The 26,058-nt window shown below is 47.4% G+C and overlaps 1 protein-coding gene and 1 long non-coding RNA gene across 3 annotated transcripts in view; one reads left to right on the top strand and one right to left on the bottom strand.

The window, feature by feature from the left end:
• The window catches only part of GRIN2C (glutamate ionotropic receptor NMDA type subunit 2C), a 90,638-nt gene extending 71,500 nt beyond the window's left edge, over nt 1-19,138 (top strand). For both annotated transcript variants that reach the window (XM_077924170.1, XM_028716799.2), the window contains exons 8-13: nt 1,848-1,973; nt 5,464-5,693; nt 6,834-6,994; nt 9,076-9,263; nt 11,440-11,672; nt 16,943-19,138. In XM_077924170.1, coding sequence (XP_077780296.1) covers nt 1,848-1,973; nt 5,464-5,693; nt 6,834-6,994; nt 9,076-9,263; nt 11,440-11,672; nt 16,943-18,493 — 2,489 coding nt within the window. In that variant the 3' untranslated portion in view covers nt 18,494-19,138. The remainder of the gene's footprint in view (nt 1-1,847; nt 1,974-5,463; nt 5,694-6,833; nt 6,995-9,075; nt 9,264-11,439; nt 11,673-16,942) is intronic.
• LOC144326926 (uncharacterized) lies at nt 12,009-18,167 on the bottom strand. The gene is made up of 3 exons (XR_013391829.1): nt 18,036-18,167; nt 16,018-16,160; nt 12,009-13,472 (listed from the first exon to the last, which is right to left on the bottom strand). It is a non-coding gene; the product is annotated as an uncharacterized LOC144326926 (long non-coding RNA).
• Nucleotides 19,139-26,058: the final 6,920 nt, after the last annotated feature.

The following is a 26,058-nucleotide window of genomic DNA, read 5'->3' as shown; positions in this document are numbered from 1 at the left end:
CTATGATAGTGAATATAATAGGCACACACAACAACCAAATTTCTTACTCATGTCTGTCTATTGACAGCACTGGGGAGAGAGAAAATAAATGTCCTGTAGAGATGGGGAATGAACAGCCTTTTCCAGCTTGATAAGGACATCTTCCAAGGTCTTGGGTGTCACCTTAATTTCCTTTGCTTTGTTGTCAAAACCATCGCTGTGGATGACGCAAGTGTTTGTGTGATGTGGTGCTATGGACAGGTTACGTACATAAATTTTAGTGAAGTTGACTCTTTAAGCACCTATCGCCAGGGGTGGTTGTACTACTCTAACTCTTTCCATACCTGATGCTTCTCTCCCTGCTAAATGAAGGGGCCTCCAGTAGCAGACTCTGCCTGTCTCCCTGTCTTCATTCAGATATTTAATGAACTCGCATAGATTGGGGACAGAGTTTCCCCCCGCCCCCATTGAGTACCCAGGGCAACAGCAGCAGCATATTGTCTTAAAATGGTTCCTGTGTCTCTTGGGCTGTAATTGGGCGCAGAGAAATGGTGGGAGGAACCAACTGGGGAACCCTCAAGGGAAGAAGGATCAGCGCCAGGGAATTGGTGGTGGGATGATGATGAGTGGTCAAAAGGAGAAGACTGGGAGAAGGAGGTTTTGGAAGCTAAAGAGGCAACAAGGCTAAGTGAGCTGGGAGAATCAGTGTCAGAGGGAAGTCCAGAATCAGAGGCAGAAGCTGAAGCTGAAGCAGGCGAGTGGTATGAGGGAGGACAAGAGGCAGAGAGATGAGTCAAGCTGGTGAAGAGTCGCAGGTGTCTTGTTCTCCTGCTGTGAAAAGCTCCCCTCCCTCCTTGTCTACAAGAACCGGAAGGGGCGTGAAAAGGGTGGAGGAGAGGTTGGCTTCACACCGGCGCAGTCTCTGATTGCTTGGAAAAAGCCCTGGAGAGGAGGGAACTTTGATGACTGTGGGTAGACAGGGACTTTCGGTCTCAGCACATGATCCATGGGGCTAAGCTGCTGTGCTCATTAGGCCTGACACTGCACCAAGTCTGTGCAGACTGTGTTTCTGACTAATGAAGACTCAACTCCAGCTTGAGCAGTGTTATTTACTGCTGGCCTACTCATAATATGGGCTCTTGTAAGTCCTGCATGGTGTTTGATACTGGTGCTGGGGTGCACTTCAACAGTGCCACCACAGCAGCCAATATGTACCCATACCTGTTATCAGCATCGCTACACACACAATCACCGTTCTTTCCACTTTCAGTGCTCAGACTGACACTGAGAGGGAGTCAGGAAGCTCAGGGGAATCCCACTTCACAGAAGTATTTAGAGAAAAAAGAGAGAAGAGTGGGGAGCCCCACAAAACAGCCCAAGGGGGACCAAGCATACTCAGAGGCCACTGAATGATGACAGACTGTTTGGTTTGGGGAGAGGAGGAGAGGATGAAAATGAGTCCTCCACTCTGTAATGTTTTGTTGCAGGTCTCACTGGTTCTCTGTGCTTCTGACGTTTGGGGTGTTAATGTAGCCATAGCAGAATCAAACCATGGAGAAGAGGGTGGCAATATTGGGGAGGGTGTGGCTGGTTGTCTGGTGCAGTGAATGGAAGCACTCCCTGCTGCAACAATTCATTGCAAATCACACTCGCAACTCCTATTGTCACACGCAAAGAATGAGCACAATAGAGGTGCATTTCACAGCACATGTTGTTGACTTCAGCAGGCATTGAATGCAAGTCTCCCGCTGTCTATCGGACCATCTTTTCTCTCTATCAGTGGGCAGGGAGGGGGTGTTTGTAGCATCGATGGGTGACTCTTAACCTGTCACTTGCCCTGGGTTGACTGGCTTCCTCTTGTCTCCTAGAACCCTACAGTCCAGCCGTGTGGGTGATGATGTTTGTGATGTGTCTCACTGTCGTTGCCATCACAGTCTTCATGTTTGAGTATTTCAGCCCTGTTGGCTACAACCAGAATTTAACCAGTGGCAAAAGTAAGTAAGTTTCCAAAATTGCGCACAGCAAGTGAGCCTTATTTTTTTGGTGGGGGCAATGACAAAAAGCAGGATGTAATAAGCATGAGCCACCCTGCTATTATACACTCCACATTTAAACAGTTGCAAAAGATAAACAAGTCTCAGCGTCTCATCGAAAGCCTTGACCTTTGGAAAGAGAGCCCATGGCAATCTCCAGCAGGTGGGATTTCTCTGCCTCCCCACCACAAGAGTCCCATGGCATTCCAGTTTCTGGTGTAAGGATTCCTCCATTTATTTACTTACTTTAGTTATGGCATTTCCATACTTCTCCTTTACCCAGGAAAACCAGGGTGCGGTACAGCACTCTGTGGCGACCCAACGATATTTGTTTCTTTATGGTCACCATCATTTTCACACCACCAGCACCGATAACATTTCCATGTAAACCCCAAACAAGAGAACGGAAATGTGGCAAATGAGACTGGTAAAGATCTCCGCTGAAATATGTGCCGTTCGACGTTGTTAAATATTTAAGACCTGCCAGACATTTTCTGCAGTTCATGACAAAATCTGGAAAAACAACCCTTTAGATTTTAGGAGAGCAAACTGAAAAGCACCCAAAATGCCCACTTTGAGTCCCCTGCTGTGGGGAGAGAGACCCAGGAGCCTTTCAAGCAAACTATACAAACACCGACAGGACTCTCTGTCCTGTTTATTTACATGTGTATAGATGGACCAGGTGTAAAAGCAAACAGGGCTCCTGTGCCTTTAAAATAGATGCACAGAAGGGAACATGTCAATGCAGGTTTTCTCACCTCTGCATGACAAAGCTGCAGAAATTCTGGCTTCTTTGCAGCTATGGAAGGCACCAGATTGCATCTGGTAGTCGGCACTTGCGAAGGCTGTTTAGAGACAGTGCCCTGCCTTCCTGTAGGATATAGTGCCTTTGGATCTCTTCTGAATCAGTCTAGAGGTACCAAGGAAGCCCTCCTGATCACCCAGGAGCTGGTCCTGAAGTGTTCCTCCTGCAAGGGCAGCAGCCTTAGGTCAGTCTGTCCCGGGCTTCTGTGCAAAGAAACAAATGCATCCATTGCAGGCTGATCCGATCCAGCTCTGAGTCATGTCAGCATCTTTTGTGTCTGAACTGTCAACAGCTGGCCGGATCAGCCAGCCTGATTTGTAGGCTCGCCTGTAAACTCCGTGAGCGGCTCCTCCTGTTAACAGCTTCCGCGTCTTAAGTGAGCAGGGCAGAAGATTTCTCACAGCTGCTTGGAGAAGCTGTCAGCCCCAGGCCAATCCTACCATCCCTGCCCTTGATAAATGCTCATTAAAACTTACACATCCTGACATGTGGGGAATGAAAAGGCTCCTCGGGTGCTGAGAGATAGGTCCCACACACCCCCACACACCCTCCAGCCACCTTTGGCTAGCCTTTTCCCCGGGAGAGCTCCCCGAATGCCACCGTCCCACTTGACCTCTGAGAATTTGCTGCTGAAGGTGGATCAAACAAAGGTAAAAGATGCTGGAAGTCAGGAGGAGACTGGTAGCTACAAGGAGAGAATAGCCTGGAATAAAAATATACAACCTATTTTTAGCTTTCATCATCCAACTCTGTAAAAAAAACACCAAACCTCTGGCTGGTGAGAGTGGCTGGTACCCTGCTGCTTCCTTCGTCCTCTCACTGGAAGCTGCCTTTGAACCATTCTAAACATTCTGGGTTTCTGATTTTAGGGTGGGTTTTATTTTGTTCTTTGGCTTGTTTGTTCAGTATTGTTGCATTCTTAATTTAGAAATGGCAGCAGAATCTCATAACTGCAAACAGGAGGGAAATGGAAATATGAAGAACTCGCAAACGTTCCTAACTGTGCCACCGTCCCTCCTTTGGCCTCATTATTACCATGACAAGGGACTGATGTCAATGCCCCCCACCTTCAAATCACCTTCTTCCTGCCGGATCGAGAAAACAAGGACCAGAGTGTGGCCTGCCATGTGCGTTGGGCTGGTGACATGTTGGGACAGCTCCATGGTTGTCAATGGCGGCCATGAAGTCCTGAGATACCCCAGAACCAGCTGCCTTGGCATGGATGTTGAAGTCTCCCAGAACCAGCAGTCTGGGACTCGTCAGCACTGCCCCTGAGACCAGCTCTGTCAGCTCAGGCACGGAGACTGCTGGGCAGCGAGGCAGGCAGTAAACCAGCAGAATCCCTAATCTGTCCTGATTGCCCGATGCCAGGAACACACACTCTAGATCCCACCCCCAACTGGACAGAGAGCCTGGAGATAGAGAATCTCTATGGACCACAGCAACTCTCTCTCCCCGACCCTTGAGTCTGGCCTGATGCTGCACCCAGGTGGGCACAGCTGGGTGAGACCAACTCCACCCTGTTCACCCACCCAGGTTTTTCAGTGATACATGCCAGATCTGCCTCCTCATCCATAATCAGATCATGGATGAGGGAGATTTTATTCTGGCACTCAACAGCAGCAGTCGCAGACCCGAGGGCTGGCTGATATGACAATCACAATTCCCCAGGTTGGAGGGGGGACGGGTACACAGCACAGTCACTAACTGCCTGTGCTGTGTGCCCCTCACGCAGCTTGCCCCTCCTCCCACGCCATACCTCCCCCTGCCCAGAACTGCTGCCATTGGGCCTCCCCCTGCTCTCCCCCGCTCCTCTCCTCCCAGGCACATCGCAAAAAATGCCCTTTACAACAGTTAAAAAAACAATTTAAAAGGATATAAAAGAAGCAGCCCTTTCTGCTGAGCAGCAGCAGCAGCAGCAGCAGCAGCCCTTATAAAACCTATCAAGTCCTGCCCTGGGCCAGGTGGAGAGAGGCAGGAGCAGGGCCCTCTGGCTCTCCGCAGGGTGGTCCTAGAAAGTCTGAGATCTGCTGAAGTGAAGCCCCACATTAATTGTTTGGGTTTTGAAGCTTTCCCCTGTAGTCATAGGGTCTAGAAACTTATAAACAATAAATGATGAAGATTCTCAGAATTCTCAATAGATTATACTGGAAAGGCACTCCAAGTAAGATTGTGGTGCTTATTTGGGTCTTCTTCAATGCCGTCTCCCAGGCAAGCTCTGCTGCTAATCTGCCAGCATTCTCAATACTGTGTCTGAGTTGAGCAACAAAAAGGTTGCAGCAATTGTTGCAATCCCACAAAGGTCAAACAGATTATGAGGTCTCTTAAGTACACTGCTGGGTTCTGGATTGCCCTGGTTCTCTCCTTCTTGACCTTCTGCTTGTCAAACTCTGCTGTGCCTACATCTTTAAATACAAGTGCATGTCTTTGCTTAGCAAGTGGAAGAAGCAATCCCTTCCCAAAGCAAATCCTGCTCACGTGATGAGCCTTAGCAGAAATGGCGGCCAGAGATATTTCAGCAGAGATCTCCAAAGTAAATAAAATGCACGTGTTTTACTTCCAAAAGCTTACAATGAACGAAAACGGCTTATTTCTAGCAGGAAAAACCTGCTGCCTACAAATCGCTTTCCCTTCCATCTTTTCTAGAATCTGGGGGGCCTTCCTTCACTATTGGCAAGTCCGTCTGGCTGCTCTGGGCTCTGGTTTTCAACAACTCCGTTCCTATTGAAAACCCCAAAGGGACTACAAGTAAAATCATGGTGCTCATCTGGGCTTTCTTCGCCGTCATCTTCCTGGCCAGCTACACTGCTAATCTGGCAGCTTTCATGATCCAAGAGCAATACATTGATACTGTCTCTGGGCTCAGTGATAAGAAGGTGAGGAATGCTTGAGCAATGGTGGCAAAGGGAACGAATGTCGAGTGCTTAGGCCATGGGTGCAACGTTTTGTAGCTTGGAATATCCCACAAGGAAGATGTGCTAGTGCTGACTGAATGGCAGGACATAAACTCAAGTTGGTTACATTTGCTGGCTTTGGTAAGCAGCTAGAGGAAACCTGATAGCTTTTGGTTACCAAGGAAAATTAAGCCCACACAAAAGTGTCCCTTTCTGTGCCCACCTTTGCATCTGTAAGGCTGAAGATAACTCAATGGCTCTGCTTTTTTACTCTCAAAGTTTCTGACCTCTGTATTGCTGGCTCCCAAGACACTGTTGCAACATGGACTATAAACTGAAATAAGTAAATGTAGACAATTATGTAGAAAATTATGCTACAACAGTGGTACTGAAGTACACACTCAGCTTGCCTCCAGACTGTCAGTTTTATACAGTGGTTAGAGTGTTGGACCAGGACTTTAGAGACCAGGGTTCAAATCCCCACTCTGCCATGAAGGTCACTCAGAGACCTTGGTCAAGTCACTCCTTCTCGGCCTAACCTGCCTCACAGGATTGTTCGTGAGGGTAATATAGGGGAGGAGGAGAACAACTATGTATGCTATCTTGAGCGTTTTTGAGCAAAGATGGGTTACAATGCAATACATTAAATAAAAACTATTTTGTAGGAGAGATTTAAGCACTTACCTAAAATTTAGGTTTGCAGCCATTCAAGTGGATTAAAGGGTTCTGTCACCCTGGTGCAAACAAATCTGTGGTTTGTTTTTTTAAAACAAGGATTAGTTTTTTGTTTGGTTTGGAAAGTGGCAAGGAAATGCATTGAAAATTGTGGGATGAACAGTTGATTTAATGGGAAGGCATATAACCACTGCACAAACAAACCAGGATGAATCCATGATGAAGGTTGTATAACCTTCCCACTAACAAATTCGAACAAGTGCCCAGTAAGGGCCAAGTCTAACCTCCAACTTAGCTTTGTGCAAGCAACTCAGAACTGAACGCTCAATAGTTAGGTTGGAGGAGCCCAGAGTCCTTTCTGAAATGTGCATCCTCAAGTCTGAATAGAGGGATGCTGTTTCCATTCTGGATCTGGCAACAGACTTGTCTTTGTGGTGTCCTTCCCAGTTTCAAAGGCCTCAGGAGCAGTACCCCCCATTCCGGTTTGGAACAGTTCCCAATGGCAGCACCGAGAGGAACATTCGGAGCAACTACCATGACATGCACTCGCACATGGTGAAGTACAACCAGCGCTCAGTGGAGGATGCCCTGGTCAGCCTCAAAATGGGGTAGGTGGCAGCATTTCCCCCTAAGAAAGAGCAGCGTGCAAGAAGGCCTCAAGGTATCTGTGCCACATTGAGTTCATTCATGGCCAGCCCTAGCAAATATAACAGGATAAGTAAATATACTGGCATATACTTCAATAATGACGTTGAAGTTGGTTGTTGGAACTGGCCCATTTCAGCTTCTGATTCTTGTTTTCTGTTTGCTTGTGAGCTTCTGCTTCAGTGATGACAGACTCAGGCAAACCTTCTGATCAGTTTTGTGAATGTTCCTGTATGCCTCTCACACAGATTGACACTATGGCATGCTGCATTTCTGACCACTTCCTTGGGGCCTTTGCAGGACTGGCCACCATGTCAAAAATGGGCAGCCCATAGCAACCTGATCAAGTCACCATCCTATGAACAGGATTTATTGACTGAAGTTATTTATTTATTGACTGAAGTTTCTCTGCACGCTTGATGCTGTGTGAGATTAAACCATAAAGAAGCTCTCTGCTAATGATGACTACGTTTCAGTATTCTGTCACATAGCTGGCTTACTCTCTGTGAGAGTGTTGACTTAAGTTCCTGGTTCTCACTGTGAATCCCTTCTCTCAGTCAGACTCCACAAACATGTGAACTGGGTATCTATATTCTGTCCAAACACGATTATGTTTATTCTGGGTGGAAGTTTGCTTGCTGCTGTTGTGAGGTAAATGTCACAGACCGAGTGCTGGCCGTGAGATGCCCAAATATCTTGTTTTCAGACTTTTCTAACAATCTGGATGTTTGGGAATATGTGTGTATCACATGTAAGGTTCCTGTCTTTACATGTGATGCAAAATTTAACAATTTTGAAACCCCTGCAAGCTGCTAGATCAATCAAAACAATGGTTCTCAAGCATCTTTACAGAGGTTTCCTTTGGTGCCTGATGGGTGCGTTCCACCGTGAATGCTGGTTTCACTCCTGTAGCTAACAAGCCTCGAAATATTTAGTGCTTCCTAATTTTAGCAACAGAAGTCTCCAAGTTTCCAGTTTCTGGAAGTTCAGATTTCGAATGTACTACTCATTAGTAGGAGAGTCTTCTCTCTGCTACCAGCCTCTAATTCACCCTCTAATTTCATTTGCTCCGTTTTTTTCTTTCATCCCTCTGTTGCTATCCTTTGATCTGTTGACCTCTTGTTGTCCTTTTTAAAAGGCAACTTGCACAGCACAATGAAGCTTGAGTGTGATGTGGTATTCTAAAACCAAGGGAGTGAAAACTCTCAAGCCAGTTCTTGCCTGCCTCACCTGCCCTAGGCTGCAGCATGCATGTATGTCACATTCTGCCTAAGCATTTCAAGGTGGGGCTGCAGGAGCTGCAAAGCTGCAGCTGTGCGTGTGCAGGCCCAAGCCAAGCAGTCCTTGCTGCTTTCCAGAGTTCAATGGAATTTGCTCTCAGGAAAGGGAGCACACGACTGCAGCCACAGCCTGATAGTTAGTTTCTAAGCGTATTTCTGTGAAATTGTTTTTATGGACAGTGACTGCCCTGTTGTTTATGACAGTGGGGTAATGCTTGCTTTCCCCCAAGGCCATACTTTTGATATGGAGAAAGTGATTGCCCCCCCCCCCAATCACTCAAACTGTGAGATTTTGCAGCTGGGGAAAATGTGATTTATCTTCCAAACTATTACAGTTGTGGCTGCCCTGGAGAATATGCTAGATATCACCATTTTGTGAACTGGTTTTTTTACATGAATTGTTTGAACAGTGTGCAGTCCCCATCTTCAGTGTTAAGAGAGGCACGAGTTGTTTCCGAAAAATTGCAAGCAAGACGATGACATATGCTGTCTTCTCCTGCCCCTTGATTGCACTGCAAGACTAGGTTACTCTCAGCGTAGCACTTTTCCTATTGGATTGAAGCTTCTGGGGCTGTCCTACAAATATGGTCAAGCCCACAGATGAGAACAGCTTGCTTGCTTTCTTGCATCATTTTATAGCCTGGCACTTGGCACTGTGTGACCTTCTAGCTTACCAACCCCCCCCCCCCCATGTGGCTTTTGTAGTTGCTGTCCCTTAATTTCCCCCCCTCTCTCTCCATCTCTCTCTCTCTGTTTGATTCCAGAAAGCTGGATGCATTTATATATGATGCCGCAGTGCTCAACTACATGGCGGGCAAGGATGAGGGTTGCAAACTGGTGACCATTGGCAGCGGGAAAGTCTTTGCCACCACCGGCTATGGCATTGCCCTCCAGAAGGACTCCAAGTGGAAGAGGCCAATTGATTTAGCCCTCCTACAATTCCTGGGAGATGGTAAGTAGTTCTCCGTCTCCTCCCCGCAAACACACTTTGCTTCCTCATCCTCAGGGGTAGTTACCAGTAGTCTCCTATGTATTTTTCTCCAAGGGGTCACAGAACAAGAAAACCTCTGTCTTAACAGGTTGTGGGGGGGGGAGGGGGACGGGACGGGACGGACACCTGGCCACAACTGCCTCACAAACACAAAGCTGAACCCTACTTAATCTTTATTCCCTCTCTCCTCTTTCCACTTTCTCACCCACCCCTCCATGTTCCCTGGCACAATCACAACAGTTCTGTGTTTATTTAAAATTGTATTTATTTTTAAATATGAAGGTGTTAAACCCGCCTCCCCCCCAAAAAAAACTTCCAACAGCCTGTCAAAACCTCAGACCCTGAGGGGCAAAAGAGGCACAAGGATGGCCACCTCCTCACAAGTCCCTCACCCTCCCTCCCTCCATTATAGCGGTTGCTTTAAAAGGCATTTTCACATGCAAATAATAACTGGAGGATAAACTGGAATTTAAATTGAAGCTGCAATTTTAAACATGTTTACTTGAAAGCTAAGGCTGCATTCCTAAACATGTCTACTGACTTCAGTAGGGCTTGCTCCCAATTAAATGGGGTTAGGAGTTCAGCCCTACACCATCAAAATTAGTACAATTATACAGTGGTACCTCGGGTTACATACCCTTCAGGTTACAGACTCTGCTAACCCAGAAATAGTACCTCGGGTTAAGATCTTTGCTTCAGGATGAGAACAGAAATTGTGCTCCGGCGGCGTGGCAGCAGCAGGAGGCCCCATTAGCTAAAGTGGTGCTTCAGGTTAAGAACGGACCTCTGGAATGAATTAAGTTCTTAACCTGAGGTACCACTGTATGATGTTTGTGGGTGGGATCATTTATCCCATGTGGGACAAACTTTGCCCCCACCCCATGCATTTTGCTCCTATTATGCCTCCTCCAATATATATTTTTTCCTTGTGTTGCTGCTGGCCAGGGCTCCCGTTTGTGTTACAGTTGCTGCATGTATTTAGGCCTCGGTTGTCTCCTTGACCCAATTTCCTGACCACCATGTGGCAGTGCCTCCCGTCGATTCTGTCTTGCTGACTGCTTCGCCCCAGGGTGCTAGGACAACTGTATGCTCGGATTCTGGCTCTCTCCACTGAGCCGCCAGCCTGTGACCAAAGTTCCTTTCTGGCCATTAGGGAGAATTCTGAGAAGGTTTCAGAGCGCTGTTCCTCCCTGCCACACCGTTTGGTAGTCCACATTAAATCAAGCACAACGTCTCCTTGTCAGGTGTCTGGGAAGTTATCTCGCCCTGAAATGATTCTCTCTTCCCTTCAGTAGGAAATAAAGCTCTCTTGTCACTCTGGAGACCTTAACAAGTGATCTGTGTGCAAAAAATGTTTTGTTTTTTTAAAAAAATGTGTGCAGGGTTGGGGGAGTTCAGATGGAAGTGTTTTAAGGAAATGTCGAACATAATGGGGGATCAGAGAGCCAGAAAAGGAGACAGGCTATGAGAAAAGGAGAGGAAAGGGGAAGGTCTGTACACTTATACGTATGATCAATGACAAATATGCTGTTATATGAACAAAAGCAAATAAGGTTAAAGCACACATCAGAGAGTCCCTTTAATGAGTTCCTGTCACACAGTCTTGACTTCTTGTCTCTTCTCTGAACACTGCTTCTTGTGTTTTAAAGCAGAGAGGTGTTCAGTGGTGGGGCGACAGTGAGGAGCACGGGGTGAACATCCCACATGTGGACAGCTGCTCCCAGGACTCTGGCCTGGGTGGAGACCATACCTTCTGGCCTGATTAAGGAAATGCACTCTGCACTTGTACACAGGAGCTTTATATAATGGGGTGACCCACGTGGTCCCTTCCAACTCTACAGTTCTAGGATTATACTATAAAGCCCGTGAAGCTGGTAATCTTAAATTTAAGCTCTGTTGTCTGGGGAAAGGTTTTTCCATGGTATAGACCTCCAGAAATGCTTAGTCCTATGGAAGATCATGGGAACACAGGAAATTTTACTTGAGTAGCCATGGGTATCTTGACTGAGGTGGACAATGAATACTACAAGCCAAAAATAATCTAAATTTCTTCAGGTTCCGCTATCTGTGATGTCAATCAGAGGAGATCCCTTTGCTAGGATTTGACTGTCTTCCCTTCTTGTTATTTGTTTCCCAGGTGAAACACAGAAGCTAGAGACTGTGTGGTTGTCAGGGATCTGCCAAAATGAGAAGAACGAGGTGATGAGCAGCAAGCTGGACATTGACAACATGGCAGGCGTCTTCTACATGCTGCTGGTGGCTATGGGGCTGAGCCTGCTCGTCTTTGCCTGGGAACACCTGGTCTATTGGAAGCTGAGACATTCTGTACCCAAGTCTCACAAGCTGGATTTCCTTCTGGCTATAAGCAGGGTAAGGATGCCATGTAGATATGTACATACCCCTTCGATGTCCCCTTTGAGATTATTCCTAATGTGACACATAGACAGTTTATTCTTCCAAGCTGCTGGTCATATTTGAACAGAGGGCTTAAACCACAGTGTTGCCCTGCATGCATAAGTACAAAAGAAGGAACCAGTGCAAAGTGATAGCTCAAGCATTCCCCTCTCCTCTCCTGTAGTTGGGAGGTGGAATAAGCCAATAATTCAGTTTCACTTTGTCTGATTCCTGGTCTGTCCCCACATACATACCAGGAATGGTTAAAAACAATCTATTATTCACTTTCAAAACGGGGGGTATGCAGGTGGCTTAAATGAATTAGTTTTTATTTATTATATTTCTTTGCTGCTTTTCATTCAAATAAATCCCAAAGCAGCTTACAAACAAAAAATAACACTAACATTACAGATCATCACAAATACAACATAAATCTCATAGAATAATTAACAAATCATATGTAGAACATTTGCAATCTATAAAATTTACAAATCAACAACTACCGTATTTTTCGTCTCATAGGACGCACCTAGTTTTTTGGGGGGGAAATAAAGGGAAAAAAATTCCCCTTTATTTCCCCCCCAAAAGCAGGTCCGGGAAACCGAACTAGGTCGAGGAATAGCGGGATGGCGGCGCTGCACCTCCCTGCTGTCCTCCCTGCTTCAGGGCGCCCCGCCCGCCGGGCGGCAGGCTGCTATCCGCAGCGTGGGGAGCCCTGCGGGGAACTCCTGCAGGGCTCCCCACGCTGCAGATGTCTGTCCGGCGCTCGGGGCACTCTGCTTCAGGGTGCCCCACCCGCCAAGCGGCAGGCTGCTATCCACAGCGTGGGTAGCCCTGCGGGGAACTCCTGCAGGGCTCCCCACGCTGCGGATGTCTGTCCGATGCACAGGGCGCGCTGCTTCAGGGCGGGCTGCCCGCCGGGCGGCAGGCTGCTATCTGCAGCCTAGACAGCCCTGTGGGACCTCCCGCAGGGCTGCCTAGGCTGCGGGTGTGTTCCCAAAGCGCTGGGCGCTCTGCTTTCAGGGCGCCCGACGCTCCGGGAAGCAGGCTGCTATTCGCAGCCTAGACAGCCCTGCGGGAACTCCCACAGGGCTGCCTAGGCTGTGGATGTGTTCCTGAAGCCTGGAGAGCAAGAGGGGTCGGTGCGCACCGACTCCTCTCGCTCTCCCAGCTTCAGCGAAAGCCTGCATTCGCCCCATAGGACGCACCCAGATTTCCCCTTCATTTTTGGAGGGGAAAAAGTGCATCCTATAGGGCGAAAAATACGGTAATAAGCTAAACATCACAATTCAAGCCAGTCACATTACAGTAGTACCTCGCAAGACGAAAGGGTTTTTTTGTTTTTTGAGCTGCTTCGCAAGACGATTTTCCCTATGGGCTTGCTTCGCAAGACAGAAACGTCTTGCAAGTTTGTTTCCTTTTTCTTAACACCGTTAATACAGTTGCGACTTGACTTCGAGGAGCAACTCATAGAACACGGTGTGGTAGCCTTTTTTGAGGTTTTTAAAGACTTTGGTGATTTTTGAAGCTTTTCCAAAACTTTCTCAACACCGTGCTTCGTAAGACGAAAACAATCAAGCAAGACGACAAAACTCACGGAACGAATTAATTTCGTCTTGCGAGGCACCACTGTATATGATTAACAAACCAATACAGCATTTATAATTCATAAAACAATGTTAACAACATTAACAAAATAGCAACCAAAAGATAAGCTGAACACATTCTCCACACGTACAGGTTCCATGGACAGCTTCCAGTCCTCCTCATGCGAACCTGAAATTTTAAATTTGAAAATGTATTTTATGGAAATTAGTTTTTCCATACATGGTTCTGGAGGAATGATATCAACCAGTGTTAGCAGTAATGATACCCATGGTGGCTACAGCTAACAAAGGAGGCAGAGTGTAAAAACAGAAGCCACCTCTGCCCTGCGCTGTTTTTCTTTAGGGCCACCTGGGCCTTGTTAACAAAGAGTGCTCCAACCAGGCACAACCTTCTGCTAGGAACTCATCTTTGGATAATGAACAACGCTGCCCACAGCTGCCTGACCCTGCTCCTTCTGAGCAGGGTGTCAGCTCTTAGGCAGCCACAATTCTTTCAGGTCAAAAATGCAACATGTGGACAGGGCAGGCTCAAGAAAGCCTTCCGTAGTCAACCTGCCTGTGGATAAAGCAACAAGTCTGCTGCTCCTCATGTACACTGAAGGAGCCGCCTTATCAGTATTTGTAGCCCGGTCATGACCCACTTCCCTAGTACTGGTAAGACAGAGCAAGGCTTTCTGTGACAGGTTCATGAAGCAATTTGTAGAGGACTGCATCACTGCTGCTTAATTTGTGTGAAATGTATTTGAAATTAAACCAATCAAAAACCAATCTTTTCCCAATTAGAAATTTACTGGAGAAAAGACCAGGAAATTGATTTGCCTGTTCCTGGTTCTACTGCATTTACATTTCGAGGCTGCACTGTCTGCTCCAACATAAAATGCCTTAACTGTTTCCTGCCAGTGCCTCACCTGATCAAAGTAATAGGTGTTTGAAACTATTTAATGTTGAACAGAAGCAAGAGAGAGATTTCTTTCTACATAATCTGGATTGATATCTAGTATCAGAATAGGCCTCTTTCTCATTACAGCGCCTTTTATTGTCACCTCTGTCCTCAATCTGTTCTTAACTTAAAAATGTTAGTTACTGTATATACTTGAGTATAAGCTGACTTTTTCAGCACATTTTTATGCTGAAAGAGCCCCCCTCGGCTTATACTCGAGTGAGAAAGGAGCCCTTTCTCACCGCTGGTCCCACCGCCGCTGCTGCCCGTCTCTCGCAAGGGCAGGCACAGGAGCCACGGTTGGGAGAGGTGCTGCCCTGTGCTGCGCCTCTCCCAACCGTGGCTCCTATGCCTGTTCCTGCGAGCGGCAGAGGCGGCGGCAGAGGGACGAGCGGCCCGAAAGCAGTCTTTTGGGCTGCTCCTTCCTCCGCCGCTGCCACCACAACCAAGTTTGTGGTGTGGTGAACCAGCTTATACTTGAGTCAATAAGTTTTCCCAGTTTTTTCTGCTAAAATTAGGTGCCTCGGGTTGGCTTATACCCAAGTATACAGTGGTGCCTCGCAAGACGAAATTAATTCGTTCCGCAAGTCTCTTCGTCTTGCGAGTTTTTCGTCTTGCGATGCACGGTTTCCCATAGGAATGCATTGAAAATCAATTAATGCGTTCCTATGGAAACCGCCTTCAGACCAGGTCCGGGGACAGTCTGTCCCCCGACCTCTTCTGAAGGCTGGGGGGGGGGGGGGACAAGGGCTTTTCTTCCCACCACCAGCATTTTAAAAAAACCCGGGACAGCGGAGGACTTCTCCGCTGTCCGGGGCGATCTTAAAATGCTGGCGGGCGGCATTTTAAAATCGCCCCTGGACAGCGGAGGACTTCTCCGCTGTCCGGGGCGATTTAAAAGCCCCTGGGAAGGCAGGCAGGGGGGACAAAGACTTTTGCCCCCCGCCCGCCTTGAGAAGAGGTCCCTCTTCTGAAGGCGGGTGGGGGGCGAAAGTCTTTGCTTCCCCCCCCGCCTTCAAAAGCTGTCCTGGACAGGCTTCGCGGACCTCTCCGCAAGCAGCGGGAGCGCTCCCGCTGCTTGCGGAGAGTTGCCAGCATGCCGAAGCCTGCGCGTGCTGAGATCAGCGCGCCCAGGCTTCGCGGCCCCGCCGCCCGGCTTCGGAGCATCGTTCCTTCGGAGCATCCTTCCGAAGCTGGGCGGCGGGAGGAGGTGTTCCCTCCCCGCCGCCCAGCTTCGGAGCATCCTTCCGAAGCCGGGCGGCGGGGGGAGGTGTTCCCGCCCCGCCGCCCGGCTTCGGAGGAGCCTTCCGAAGCCCGGCGGCGGGTGGAGGTGTCCCCGCCCCGCCGCCCGGCTTCGGAGGAGGTCCGAGGACAGTGGGGAAGACGCGCTGCGCTTCCCCGCTGTCCCGGAGATTTCCCTATGGGCTGTCGTCTTGCGAAGCAAGCCCATAGGGAAATTCGTTTTGCGAAGCGCCTCCAAAACAGAAAACCCTTTCGTCTAGCGGGTTTTCCGTCTTGCGAGGCGTTCGTCTTGCGGGGCACCACTGTATACGGTATTTAATCTTGTCGAATGCCATCACCTTGAGGGCCCTTAAGAGTAATGGGACATAATAAATTATTATTATTACTCAAATTCATTATTTATATGCCACCCATCTGACTGGCTCCCGACAAAAAACAATAAAAACACAACACAACATCTGCTGGGAGGGGTATCCCACAGGGTAGGTGCCACTACTGAAAAGACCCTCTGCCCGGTTCCCTATAACCTCACCTCTCGCAATGAGGGAAACACCAGAAGGCCCTCGGAGCTGGACCTCAGTGTCCAGGCTGGATGATGGGGGTGGAGACGCTCCTCCAGGTGTACTGGGCTGAAGTTCAGATAACGAGGAATCAGAAAGTGTAGGATCTTTAAACCTGAGGGGTGGAAAGCAGGAGATAAACATATGAAATAAAATTAATCTAGTACAGTGATTCTCAAATGTGTAAGCCTCATACATTTTAACAGAATTACTTCACCTCCGAGAAACGAAACAGGAAACCCGTGACATTTCATAGAAAACAGTACATGGCAATTGGAGACTGGAATGCCAGAAGTAGCGAGAGGGAGTTGGATCTGTGAATGCTAGAGTGCCTGGGGGGTCAGACATGAACAACCTCCTGGACAACCGGACTTGGTCAGCAGAAAAGGAGGAAACACGTTTCTTATCAACCCTGTTTGGTGATCCAGCCAAGCTTATAATGGAATCCTGATCTTTCACCCAAGTTCTGAAACTACCTCGGGTTAAGAACTTTGCTTCAGGATGAGAACAGAAATCGTGCTCCGGTGGCACAGCAGCAGCAGGAGGCCCCATTAGCTAAAGTGGTGCTTCAGGTTAAGAACAGTTTCAAGTTAAGAATGGACCTCCGGAACAAATTATGTTCTTAACCTGAGGTACCACTGTATTTCCTTTGAATGGCTGAAGCACTTGGTTTGCAACAGGGTAAGTAGGACTGTCAATATAGCTAGCTTACCCAAGTATCTTGTTGCTCAAACATTTTCCCAGTTCACTCAGAAAAATGTGGTCATTCAGTATTTGTAATGTCTGTCCTGCATGAGCTTGAACATTAAGCCAACCTGCCCTCTCTACCCTCCAGCTCATCCCCTTTCCAATACATGCCTACTTAGTCATTGCCTTCCCTCTTCTCTTTCTTTCCAGGGCATTTACAGCTGTTTCAATGGAGTCCAGAATCTGGAGAGCCCTGCCCGCGTCCACAAACCAGACGTCACTGCTAACTCTGCTCAAGCCAACGTGTTGAAGATGCTACAGGCCGCCAAGAACATGGTGTCGACAGCCAGTGTGGGGAACTCCCTGGAGAACGCCACACGCACCATTGAGAACTGGTCAAACAGGAGCGAAAACCTCCAAACCACCTTCTCCCTAAGGACTCCTCAGCTTGTTGTGCAGAACACCAGTGGGCCTACCAGGCCAGCTCATGCCTCCGATGCAGCAGCAGCTGAGAGGCTTGGGAGGTCTCTCCCACAATCCCTCTCTCCGCTCCAGCAGTCTTTGGTGCCAGCCAGTGAAAACTGGAGAGGGACACTAGAGCAGCCGCAGATTCTTCATCCGCTGAAGTTCCGAGGCAGCTATTCTGAGGACAAGGTGCTCCCCGGTTCCACTGTGAACAGCTCCCCCCACTACATGGTAAGACCCACACCTCAGACCCATGTCAGAAACCACGTGCCACTTGGAAACCACCTTAGTGCTGCTCCCCACTCCCCAGTAGGAACTGCTAGGGAGCTTCCTCTACCTGAGCATAAGCATAAGCTGGCCTTGGCCAGAGGGCACACCAAGGAGAAATTCCACCACCAGAACGTTCACCTGGTGTACGGAGAAGGTGGTGACGACAGCTCAGCCCAGGTGGAGCGGCTGGCTTCCACTTCCGAGAAGCGAAAGGAGTTGGAGAGCCACTTTCCGCCTCATGCCTGTGTCCACAATTCCTTCCCCAAAGCTAACAGGACTTGCAGACCCTTTCTGTACAAAGAATCTGACTCAATAGAGCTAAGGAGAGAGAAGCCGAGCCACAGAGCTAATCTCTCGAGGTCCGGCTGGGAGCAGGAGAGACCCCAGTCTCTAGGCCTGTGGAAACATCATGGGAAGTCCTCAGCCTATGGGGATGTGCCAGACCTCTTCCCCAAAGCTGGCCGGGCTCCAAAAACAATGTCAGTGCCTGGAACGCATTCCTACCCTCCCGGTGCCCTTAGGCCGAGTTATACATGCAATAGGAAATGTGTGGAGGCCAACGGCTTACCTTGGAAGGACCAGCGGCTGCTGCATTCGCAGTCCACGAGGCTCCCCTCGTACCGGGAGGCCTGCCTACACAACAGCTCAGGCGTGCACAAGGCTTCTTCCACGGTGGTGCACAAGCAGTATGCCTACATGAACTCGTACACAAACCTGCCTATCTACTGGGGGCGCCTTTACCCAGGCTCTCCGCAGCTGTGCGAACAGTCCAGTGCCACCCAGCACTGCTTCAGCCGAGCTCCCTGGTCGCCTTGCAGCAGGGACTTCCTGGTCCACCAGGATGGCCAGAGGACCATGTACTTTGGTAGCACCTACAGAGACTACAGGGACCGCAGCAGGGTGGACCCAACGTTTCTTCAGATGGTCAATACTGAGCAGAGAGACTTCCTGAGCACCCAGAGGATGCACAGCCCTTACGCAGGAAGATCGTGGAGGCGAATCTCTAGCCTAGAGTCCGAAGTCTGATAGGGGGAAGATGCTGGGGCTCTTGATGCTCGATTGGAGACTGCAGAGAAGAAGCTCATCCAGGAGGGCAAGAGACAAGGCCTTCCAAGCCAGCGTTCTGCGTCTCCCTGTTAAGCCGGTATCAGCAGAAAGTTCTTTGTCTCTTCACTACTACCACCCTGGATCAACGTAAGAGCAAGTGACCTTTCTCCATCCTCTAATGGACCAAAACGCAAAGCGGGAGCAGCTGAAGGCACTTTATTGACTGATTCCAAAGTCTTCCATTGCTGGGCACTGGGATGCCCTCACTCGCGTACAAGACGACTCTCTCATGGTGGTGATTCACAGTCATGCTGCCTCTGTGGATAGCTTATGAAGCATCAGTTGCGGTGTCAACCATCTACATTTCAGTGCCAGTTTATCGTTCAGAGCATGGCTGTCTGTGACACAGTGGGAAATGCCCAACAGCCTCCTATTAAACAAATAAACAAAATGATTAGGACTATCTTGCTTTCCCATAATGCACTGATATAAATTGAGACTGTATAGAGGACTGAACAGGGGGCATAGTATGATATTTTTAGTGTTTTACATTACTTTCTGGATCTTCGTAAAGAGCCCAAAATGCCAAATGGGGGTTATTAAATACACACTTCTTAAAATGTATTCACACACCCTTCCTTTCTCATTCTTTCTTTTTGGCCACATTGACAAAGGTTGCCTTCTTCAACCTCCCTTGAGTCAAATGCACCAGGACATGAGACATCCCTAGATGTTACCTTCATAGCTCCCTCCCCCCCCCCAAGCCCCACCAGGAGAAGAAGGGTGTGTGAGGTGGGGCGGGGTTGCATTTGCCACCTTTAGTTCAAGGCAGAGGATCCTTGGCTAGATAAGGCGGCAACAGTAGATGAGTGTGGGGGCATGCACCAAACTCTCCTCTCCTTGCCATCGCTGCTTAATTCAAATTAGACTGGGACTAACCTGCCACTGTTTTTAACCTAGGTCCTAAAAACACACCTTTAGCAATAGACTACCATCACTGCACCAAGGCCTCATCTGCACTATGAATTAAAAGCAGTAGCATACCACTTTAAACAGACATTACAACTGGGACTTGGCAAAATCTTGTGATTAGAATGAGACTAGACAGCATTACTTAGAGCTCTTATCCATCTTCACAGAGTTTTTGAAATCTTTTTGCTCCAACTTAGAATTATAGAAAGGGACCCCAAGGTCACTCATAGGACACAGGAAGCTTCCTTATACAGAGTCAGTTCCTTATTGTCTACACCAGTGGTTCCCAATTGAAGTCCGGGGACCCCTGGGGGTCTGCGGCCCCGCCCGTTGCCTCCCCCCAACTATTTTTTGTCATTTTTGCATGGTGATATCACAAATTTTATGGTCTGGTTTTTTTTAGTATACCTAAAATCCTTTGCTTATTAGGGGCTACCCCAAATTTTGTTCAAAAAATTGCTTTGCAGACGTAACTACAACAGAATTATTAAATTTTCAAAAGTAGGGGGTCCTCAGTCATTAGCTAATTGGGAAGCACTGGTCTGCACTGATTGGCAGCAACTGTCTAGGGTTTCAGACAAGAAGTGTCCTTCTCCCTACTTGGGGACTTAACGTGGCTCCTTCTGCATGCCAAGCAGATGCTCTGCCCTAAGCTACTGCTTTCCCTGTTCAAAAATTCTGAACCACATGCTAATACTTGAAAATGAGTGATGCAATTTAACTGGGACTAGCATCCGTGAAAGTATGCAGGACTGTGAGTGAATTTCAATTTGTTGGGTGGGGTTATCAATTGTTAGGTTTTCAGTTCTGCACAATAACCTGGTCTCCCAGATCCATTAAATGAAGACTGGCCAGCCTGCCCTGGGTAGCCTTTCATGCCTGTTGGAAGTGCTCTCAAGTTATACCTTCCGTATGTAATTCGGGCAATTTGTAAACCTATTGCCTATGTCTGCTCCATGTTGTCTTGAATTGTAGTGAGTTCCCTTCCCAGGCAAGGTCCTGCGGGTGCACTCAAGAGCTGAGGATCAAAATATAACCTTACATTGAGCCGGCTCAAATATATGCCTTGTAGTCCCTATCCTAGCCAGCTATAAAGCTTCAAGTACCTGAAGTGCTGATTACTGAATCCAAGTTTACTCTGGTCCTTTTTCAGGCAACTGATAACAACGAGGCTCAGACAGCCATCTAGTCAGACTACACTGCCAGTTGTGTAATTCAGGCTTTCGTGTGCCTCCCCAACCCCAAATGATAGGTGCACAGGGACTGGTTTATAGCATTGTTTTGACTTCTGCTTGTAGCAAGCTTTGCAAACCATAAAGCCAACTATTAAAAGCATCATAGTCAAGGAAAAGGCAGCATGTTCCCTTCTGAGCAGTTCCTTTGATCAAGTGGGGACCATCAGAAACGATGCCTGTAGCATCCTGCTTCTCATTTAGAGATAGTTTGTTTGCAACCCCCTGGGATTCTACTGCCATGGATAGATCTCATAAATTGGCCATTTTCCATAGGAAAATATGACATGCAGATCTTGGAGATAGTAGGGCTGAGCAACATCTGGCTTTCAACACTGCAATATATCACCAAATAAACATCGTGATATATTGATATATCACAATGTCTGAAATAAGGATGGTGCTGGTTATCAACTCCATGATTATCAGTATAATACAGTGTTTAGCTGGTGATATATCACAATGTTTGATATAAGGATGAAGCAATGTAAGGATGAAGCATTGCCCAGCTTCACAGTCCCCCCCCCAAATGTGATTTTTGCACAGCACACGTGCCCACACACACATCATGATTTGCAATATATTGCCAGGTCAAAAAATATGAAACTGAAATCATGATATGGACTTGAAACTGGTTTTGGACAATATATTGATATACTGTCCAGCCCTGGAAGGTAGTAGTGGTGAAACAAATCTGCGTCCTCCATGGAGGATCCTGCAGCCCTCATTGCCAAGAACCATTTCCAGCAAACAGGAGAAGTAAAGAGTGATCTTTCACATGGCATTACAAAAGCAGCACAAACATGCACTAGCAGTGGGCAAGTCAGGTCTCGACCAGAGCCGGTCAATTATATATTCATAAGCAAAGCAACCCAAGAGCTTCCTATGAGTCTTACAGTATTCACCTTGAGGCTACATGAGATGATAATCACTTCTGAAGATAATGAAATATATATCTTTTTTTAAAAAGTTCAATTTCTTTTGAAAATGGGCTACTAGCCTAATATTTGGAAAATATCACAGCTCAGCAATGCCCCTGCCTAGCCTTCCCCGCTCTCAGCAAACTTGACAGCATGAAAGTTGAGCTGTTTTAACAGAAACCGGAGGAAATGCATTTAATTTAGCTCCAGTCTGTTTTAAGGAGAGAGAGAGAAAAGACCTTTGATATTCTGCCTGTTCATTTCTACAAGGCTCGTTTTCTTGAGATCCATTCACTTTGTCTCATTACAGTCACAGTAGGATCAAAGGCCTCCTGAGGAGCCATCACCTAACTGCTAATTTTTCACTTAACACCACAAGATAGCTAGGGGTTGGTGTGACTAATGCACTGCCTTCATTTGACTTCACTCTCAGAGTTGCCTCCTTTCCAAACTGGAGTGCACAACGCCTGCTAAATACCTGGGACAAAGTGCCATGGAGGGTGCAATGAAGTTCATTAAGGCTGAAGAGCTGAACTGCTTTTCTTTCTGCTGGAGGGGAGTCATTTCAGGTTTGGTTTGGGGGGAGAACTCCCCCTCCCTCTTTTTATGTTTTAATGAAGCACAATGACCATAACTCACAATACCTAGGTGCCATAGCAAGGCATATTATTATTATTATTATTATTATTATTATTATTATTATTATTATTATTATTATTATTATTTAACAACAACAACAACAACAATAATAATAATATTTCATTTATACCCAGCCCTCCCTGGCCAAGGCCAGGCTCAGGACGGCTAACACCGAATATAAATTACAATAAAACGCAATTAAAAAAAGAAGAAGAAACAATTAAAATACAGCTTAAAATGCAGCCTCATTTTAGTAGTAGCTCATCAATCAAGACCATAAAGGGAGGAAACATCAGATATTCACCCGAGCCAGCTGTCCATGCTGGTCCTACACGAGCCAGCAAAAAAGCCAAGGGAAAATTTATATACCAAATCCCATATAAGGGGTCAGAGTGAGTCCAAGCCAAAGGCCAGGAGAAACAGCTCCATCTTGCAGGCCCTGTGGAAAGATGTCAAATCCCGCAGGGCCCTGGTCTCTTGCGACAGAGCGTTCCACCAAGTCAGGGCCAGTACTGAAAAGGCACTGGCCCTAGTTGAGACCAATTGAACCTCCTTGAGGCTCAGGATCTCCAAAGTGTTGTTATTATGTCGTACCCCATACGAAAAAAGAAAAAGGAGTGGCAACACACCCAATATAAAGCAAGGACAGTGGGTAAACACTGGGCATCTAAGTTTGAAACATAAGAAATAAAATCCAACCAGATGATATAGAAGTATTCTGGGTCCTCCACATCTCTGGAGACCCGCAATTTAGTAGCCAAAGTCAGTAAGTTCTTATTCCACAAAGGTTTTCAAAATGGCGCCCTGCACAGAAGGGTGGCCATGACAGATGACAGCAGAGGAGGCCAACAGGGGTAGGAGGCAGATCTGCTGCCTCTGTCAGGTACGCAGCAGCAATTATTTGCTTCTGAGCCACTAGGCGATACTTTAAACCAGGGGTGTCCAACAGGTCCTGAACCCCCCCAAAACGGGACGTTCCTCCCTAAAAAAGCTTAACAACTTTGACCTGAACTGCCCCCCCAAAAGGGGTAGATCACTGCCAGTTTTTAATTGTGTGGGTAGATAGCAGTCTCTTGGAAGTTGGCCGTCCCTGCTTTAAATCATTCAAGTGAGAATTTTCTGTGTGCAAGAGGACGGACAGAACCTTTGCATCCATGTCACACTACTTGTTTGCTTGTTTAGTTATTTATTTCTACTGCTACTATTATTCCTGGTCTTTTTGTATCGACTGAAACAAGTGCACAGCTGAAAACAATTTAGAGCTGCTTCTGGCATGATGCTTCCTAACTTGCACAATATAATGGCTAATCCCTAACACTAGGGAAGGAGCTATACTTCAGGAATATCCAGATGAGAATCTGACACTGACACCCACCCACACCCACCCACCCACGGTGGCAAAACACCTAGAGCTTCCCTGCTGCTTCTTGCACCAAGGCACCCCATATTTAAAAGTTAAAGATTTGAAAGTTGCCTGTAAATATGCAGTGGCCATGAGCTCAGATCTGACCATCTCCTTTTTTCCCAAGTTGCAAACTTCCTCAGCTGGGGGTGGGGAGGCTCACTAAGCACTTCTGACCATCCAGCCAATTCCTCTGCTGCGCTTGAGAGAGCAAGGGCAGTGCTTGTTGTTATCCCAACCAATGCCACAGTTCATGAATTACAGTAAAATGAAATTAGCCTGGACAATTAACTTACAGAAACAGACACTGAAATACTGTCAAGGGAATACCAGGTCTCCAGGGTTGATGGAATTATCCCCACCAAAATCGAGCACACTCTTAATAATAAGAAGAATAGTAGTAATAGCTACAGTGTGCTGCAAATAGACTTCAACATGCCATTCTTCTGCCTCACCTAGGGATGGTTAGGTTCCATGTCCATCCTGGCTCCACTTCCACTGAAACATTAATTCCATCTGCGTCAGCATCCATTGCAGGCAGCAAGATGTCCAAACCTGAGAAGAAAACACAAACACAAATAGCACCCAATTAAACCAGCCTCTGGAATAATTGCTCAAAACCTGCCCAGCTGCAGCCATAAAACACAGAAGCCAAACAATGGAATAAAGGGGAAATTTCTTGAGGGCTAAAAGTGGGAAGGCAGCAGAGGAGTTTAGAGCAGTAAATCTGTGCTTGGTCTATGCCACTTCAGGCTACAAGCAGGGACTACACTTAGTGAATGCTGCTCTGGACAAAAAATTCCTGCACATGGAAAAGTAGCATGTCAGGGAAACAAGCTAGACAAGAACTCTTCTTGCTGGTATCAAATTTTCTATATGGAGGAAGTTGTTGTTGTTATTAACAGAACAGAATGAACCCCCCCTAAAATGGTACAGCTCAGACCCAAGTGTACCGCTTGCTAGGCTAGAGACAAGAAAAGGTGAGAGGATAAAATGTAGTATTTCTGACACCCTAGACAGAATTTAATACAGCAAAATACTCTGGTGCATTAGCAGTGCCAACCAAGTCAGATTATAGCTCATTGCTTCCCTGGAATACAAATGGGAAACAGTTTAAAAAACAAACATTTAGAGGGTTTTCTTAAGCTGCCCCCCTCCCCAAAATCGCACTGGAAATGTTTGCAAGCATTTTATACCTTGCTCAAGAAGATCCTTTGTTCAAACCATGAGCACCCGGGGTCCAAATAACCTTTAAGCCTCAAATAAAAGGGTTGCCCTAGCCTGGGGCTTTTGTTTCTTTGGGTAGCTAAGCCCTATGACCAGGTCAGAAGCTGCTTTTGCCACAAACACACACACACACACACACACACACACACACACACACACACACACTGCAAAAGTAGTTTGCTGTTTGCTGATTGGCATTGGGGTGTGTGCTTCTCATGAGAAATAGGTCTTCAGTCTCGTTCAGGTTCCTGGCTCTTTGGGTCCTAGCAGGGTAGGGAAAGTTCCCCAGGACTGCATGTACCCTTGAATTTGGTTGCCAAATTCAAAAGATACAAATACACAAAGCTACAAGTTACATGTTGGCTAACATGGCTGTACATTTGTATTTTCCTTTTCTGTTAAGCAGTCCTCCAGCCACATCTCTTTGGTATGAACACGTGTGTGTGTGTGTGTGTGTGTGTGTGTGTGTGTGTGTGTGATATCTAGATCTAGATATATCACTAACACACACACACACACACACACACACACACACACACACACATTTCCCTAAACTAGTTTGCTTACCTTCTGAGTAGTCAAAGACAAGGTTTGGTTAAGGTGAGAGAATAAAATGTAATATTTCTGGGATTTCCTAGACAGAATTTAAAACAGCAAACCGGGACGTCACAAACTGCTTGGATACAGAGGAATGGGGGGAGGAACCAGTTGGGGAACCCCCAGGGGAAGAAGGCTAAGAGCCAGGGGAGTGGTGGTGGGACAACGATGAGTGGCCAGAGGGAGAAAACAGAGGAAGTGTTTAAAGCTGAAGAGGTAACAGGGCTTAGTGAGCTGGAAGAGTCTGTGACAGAGAGAAGTCAGAATCAGAGGCAGAAGCTGAAGCAGGAGAGGAGGGAGGCCAAGAGGCAGAGATGAGTCTGGCTTGTGAAGAGGCACAGGTATCTCCCCCTCCTGCTGCAACAAGCTCTCCTCCCCTCTGGTCTCCCAGGCCCAGAAGAGGCATGAAGAGGGCAGAGGAGAAGTCAGCTTCATGCAGGCACAGTCTCAGATTGCTTGGGGAAAACCCTGGCGAGGATGGGACTTAGGCAGCTGTGGGGAGCCAGGGACCTTCAGTCTCAGCAACTGCTTCATGGGGGCAAGACCTGCCAGAGA

The sequence above is a fragment of the Podarcis muralis genome, chromosome 2, assembly GCF_964188315.1.
Source record: "Podarcis muralis chromosome 2, rPodMur119.hap1.1, whole genome shotgun sequence".
Lineage (NCBI taxonomy): Eukaryota > Metazoa > Chordata > Lepidosauria > Squamata > Lacertidae > Podarcis > Podarcis muralis.
Note: the sequence above shows the minus strand (reverse complement) of the source record. Positions and strands in the feature narration are given on the sequence as shown.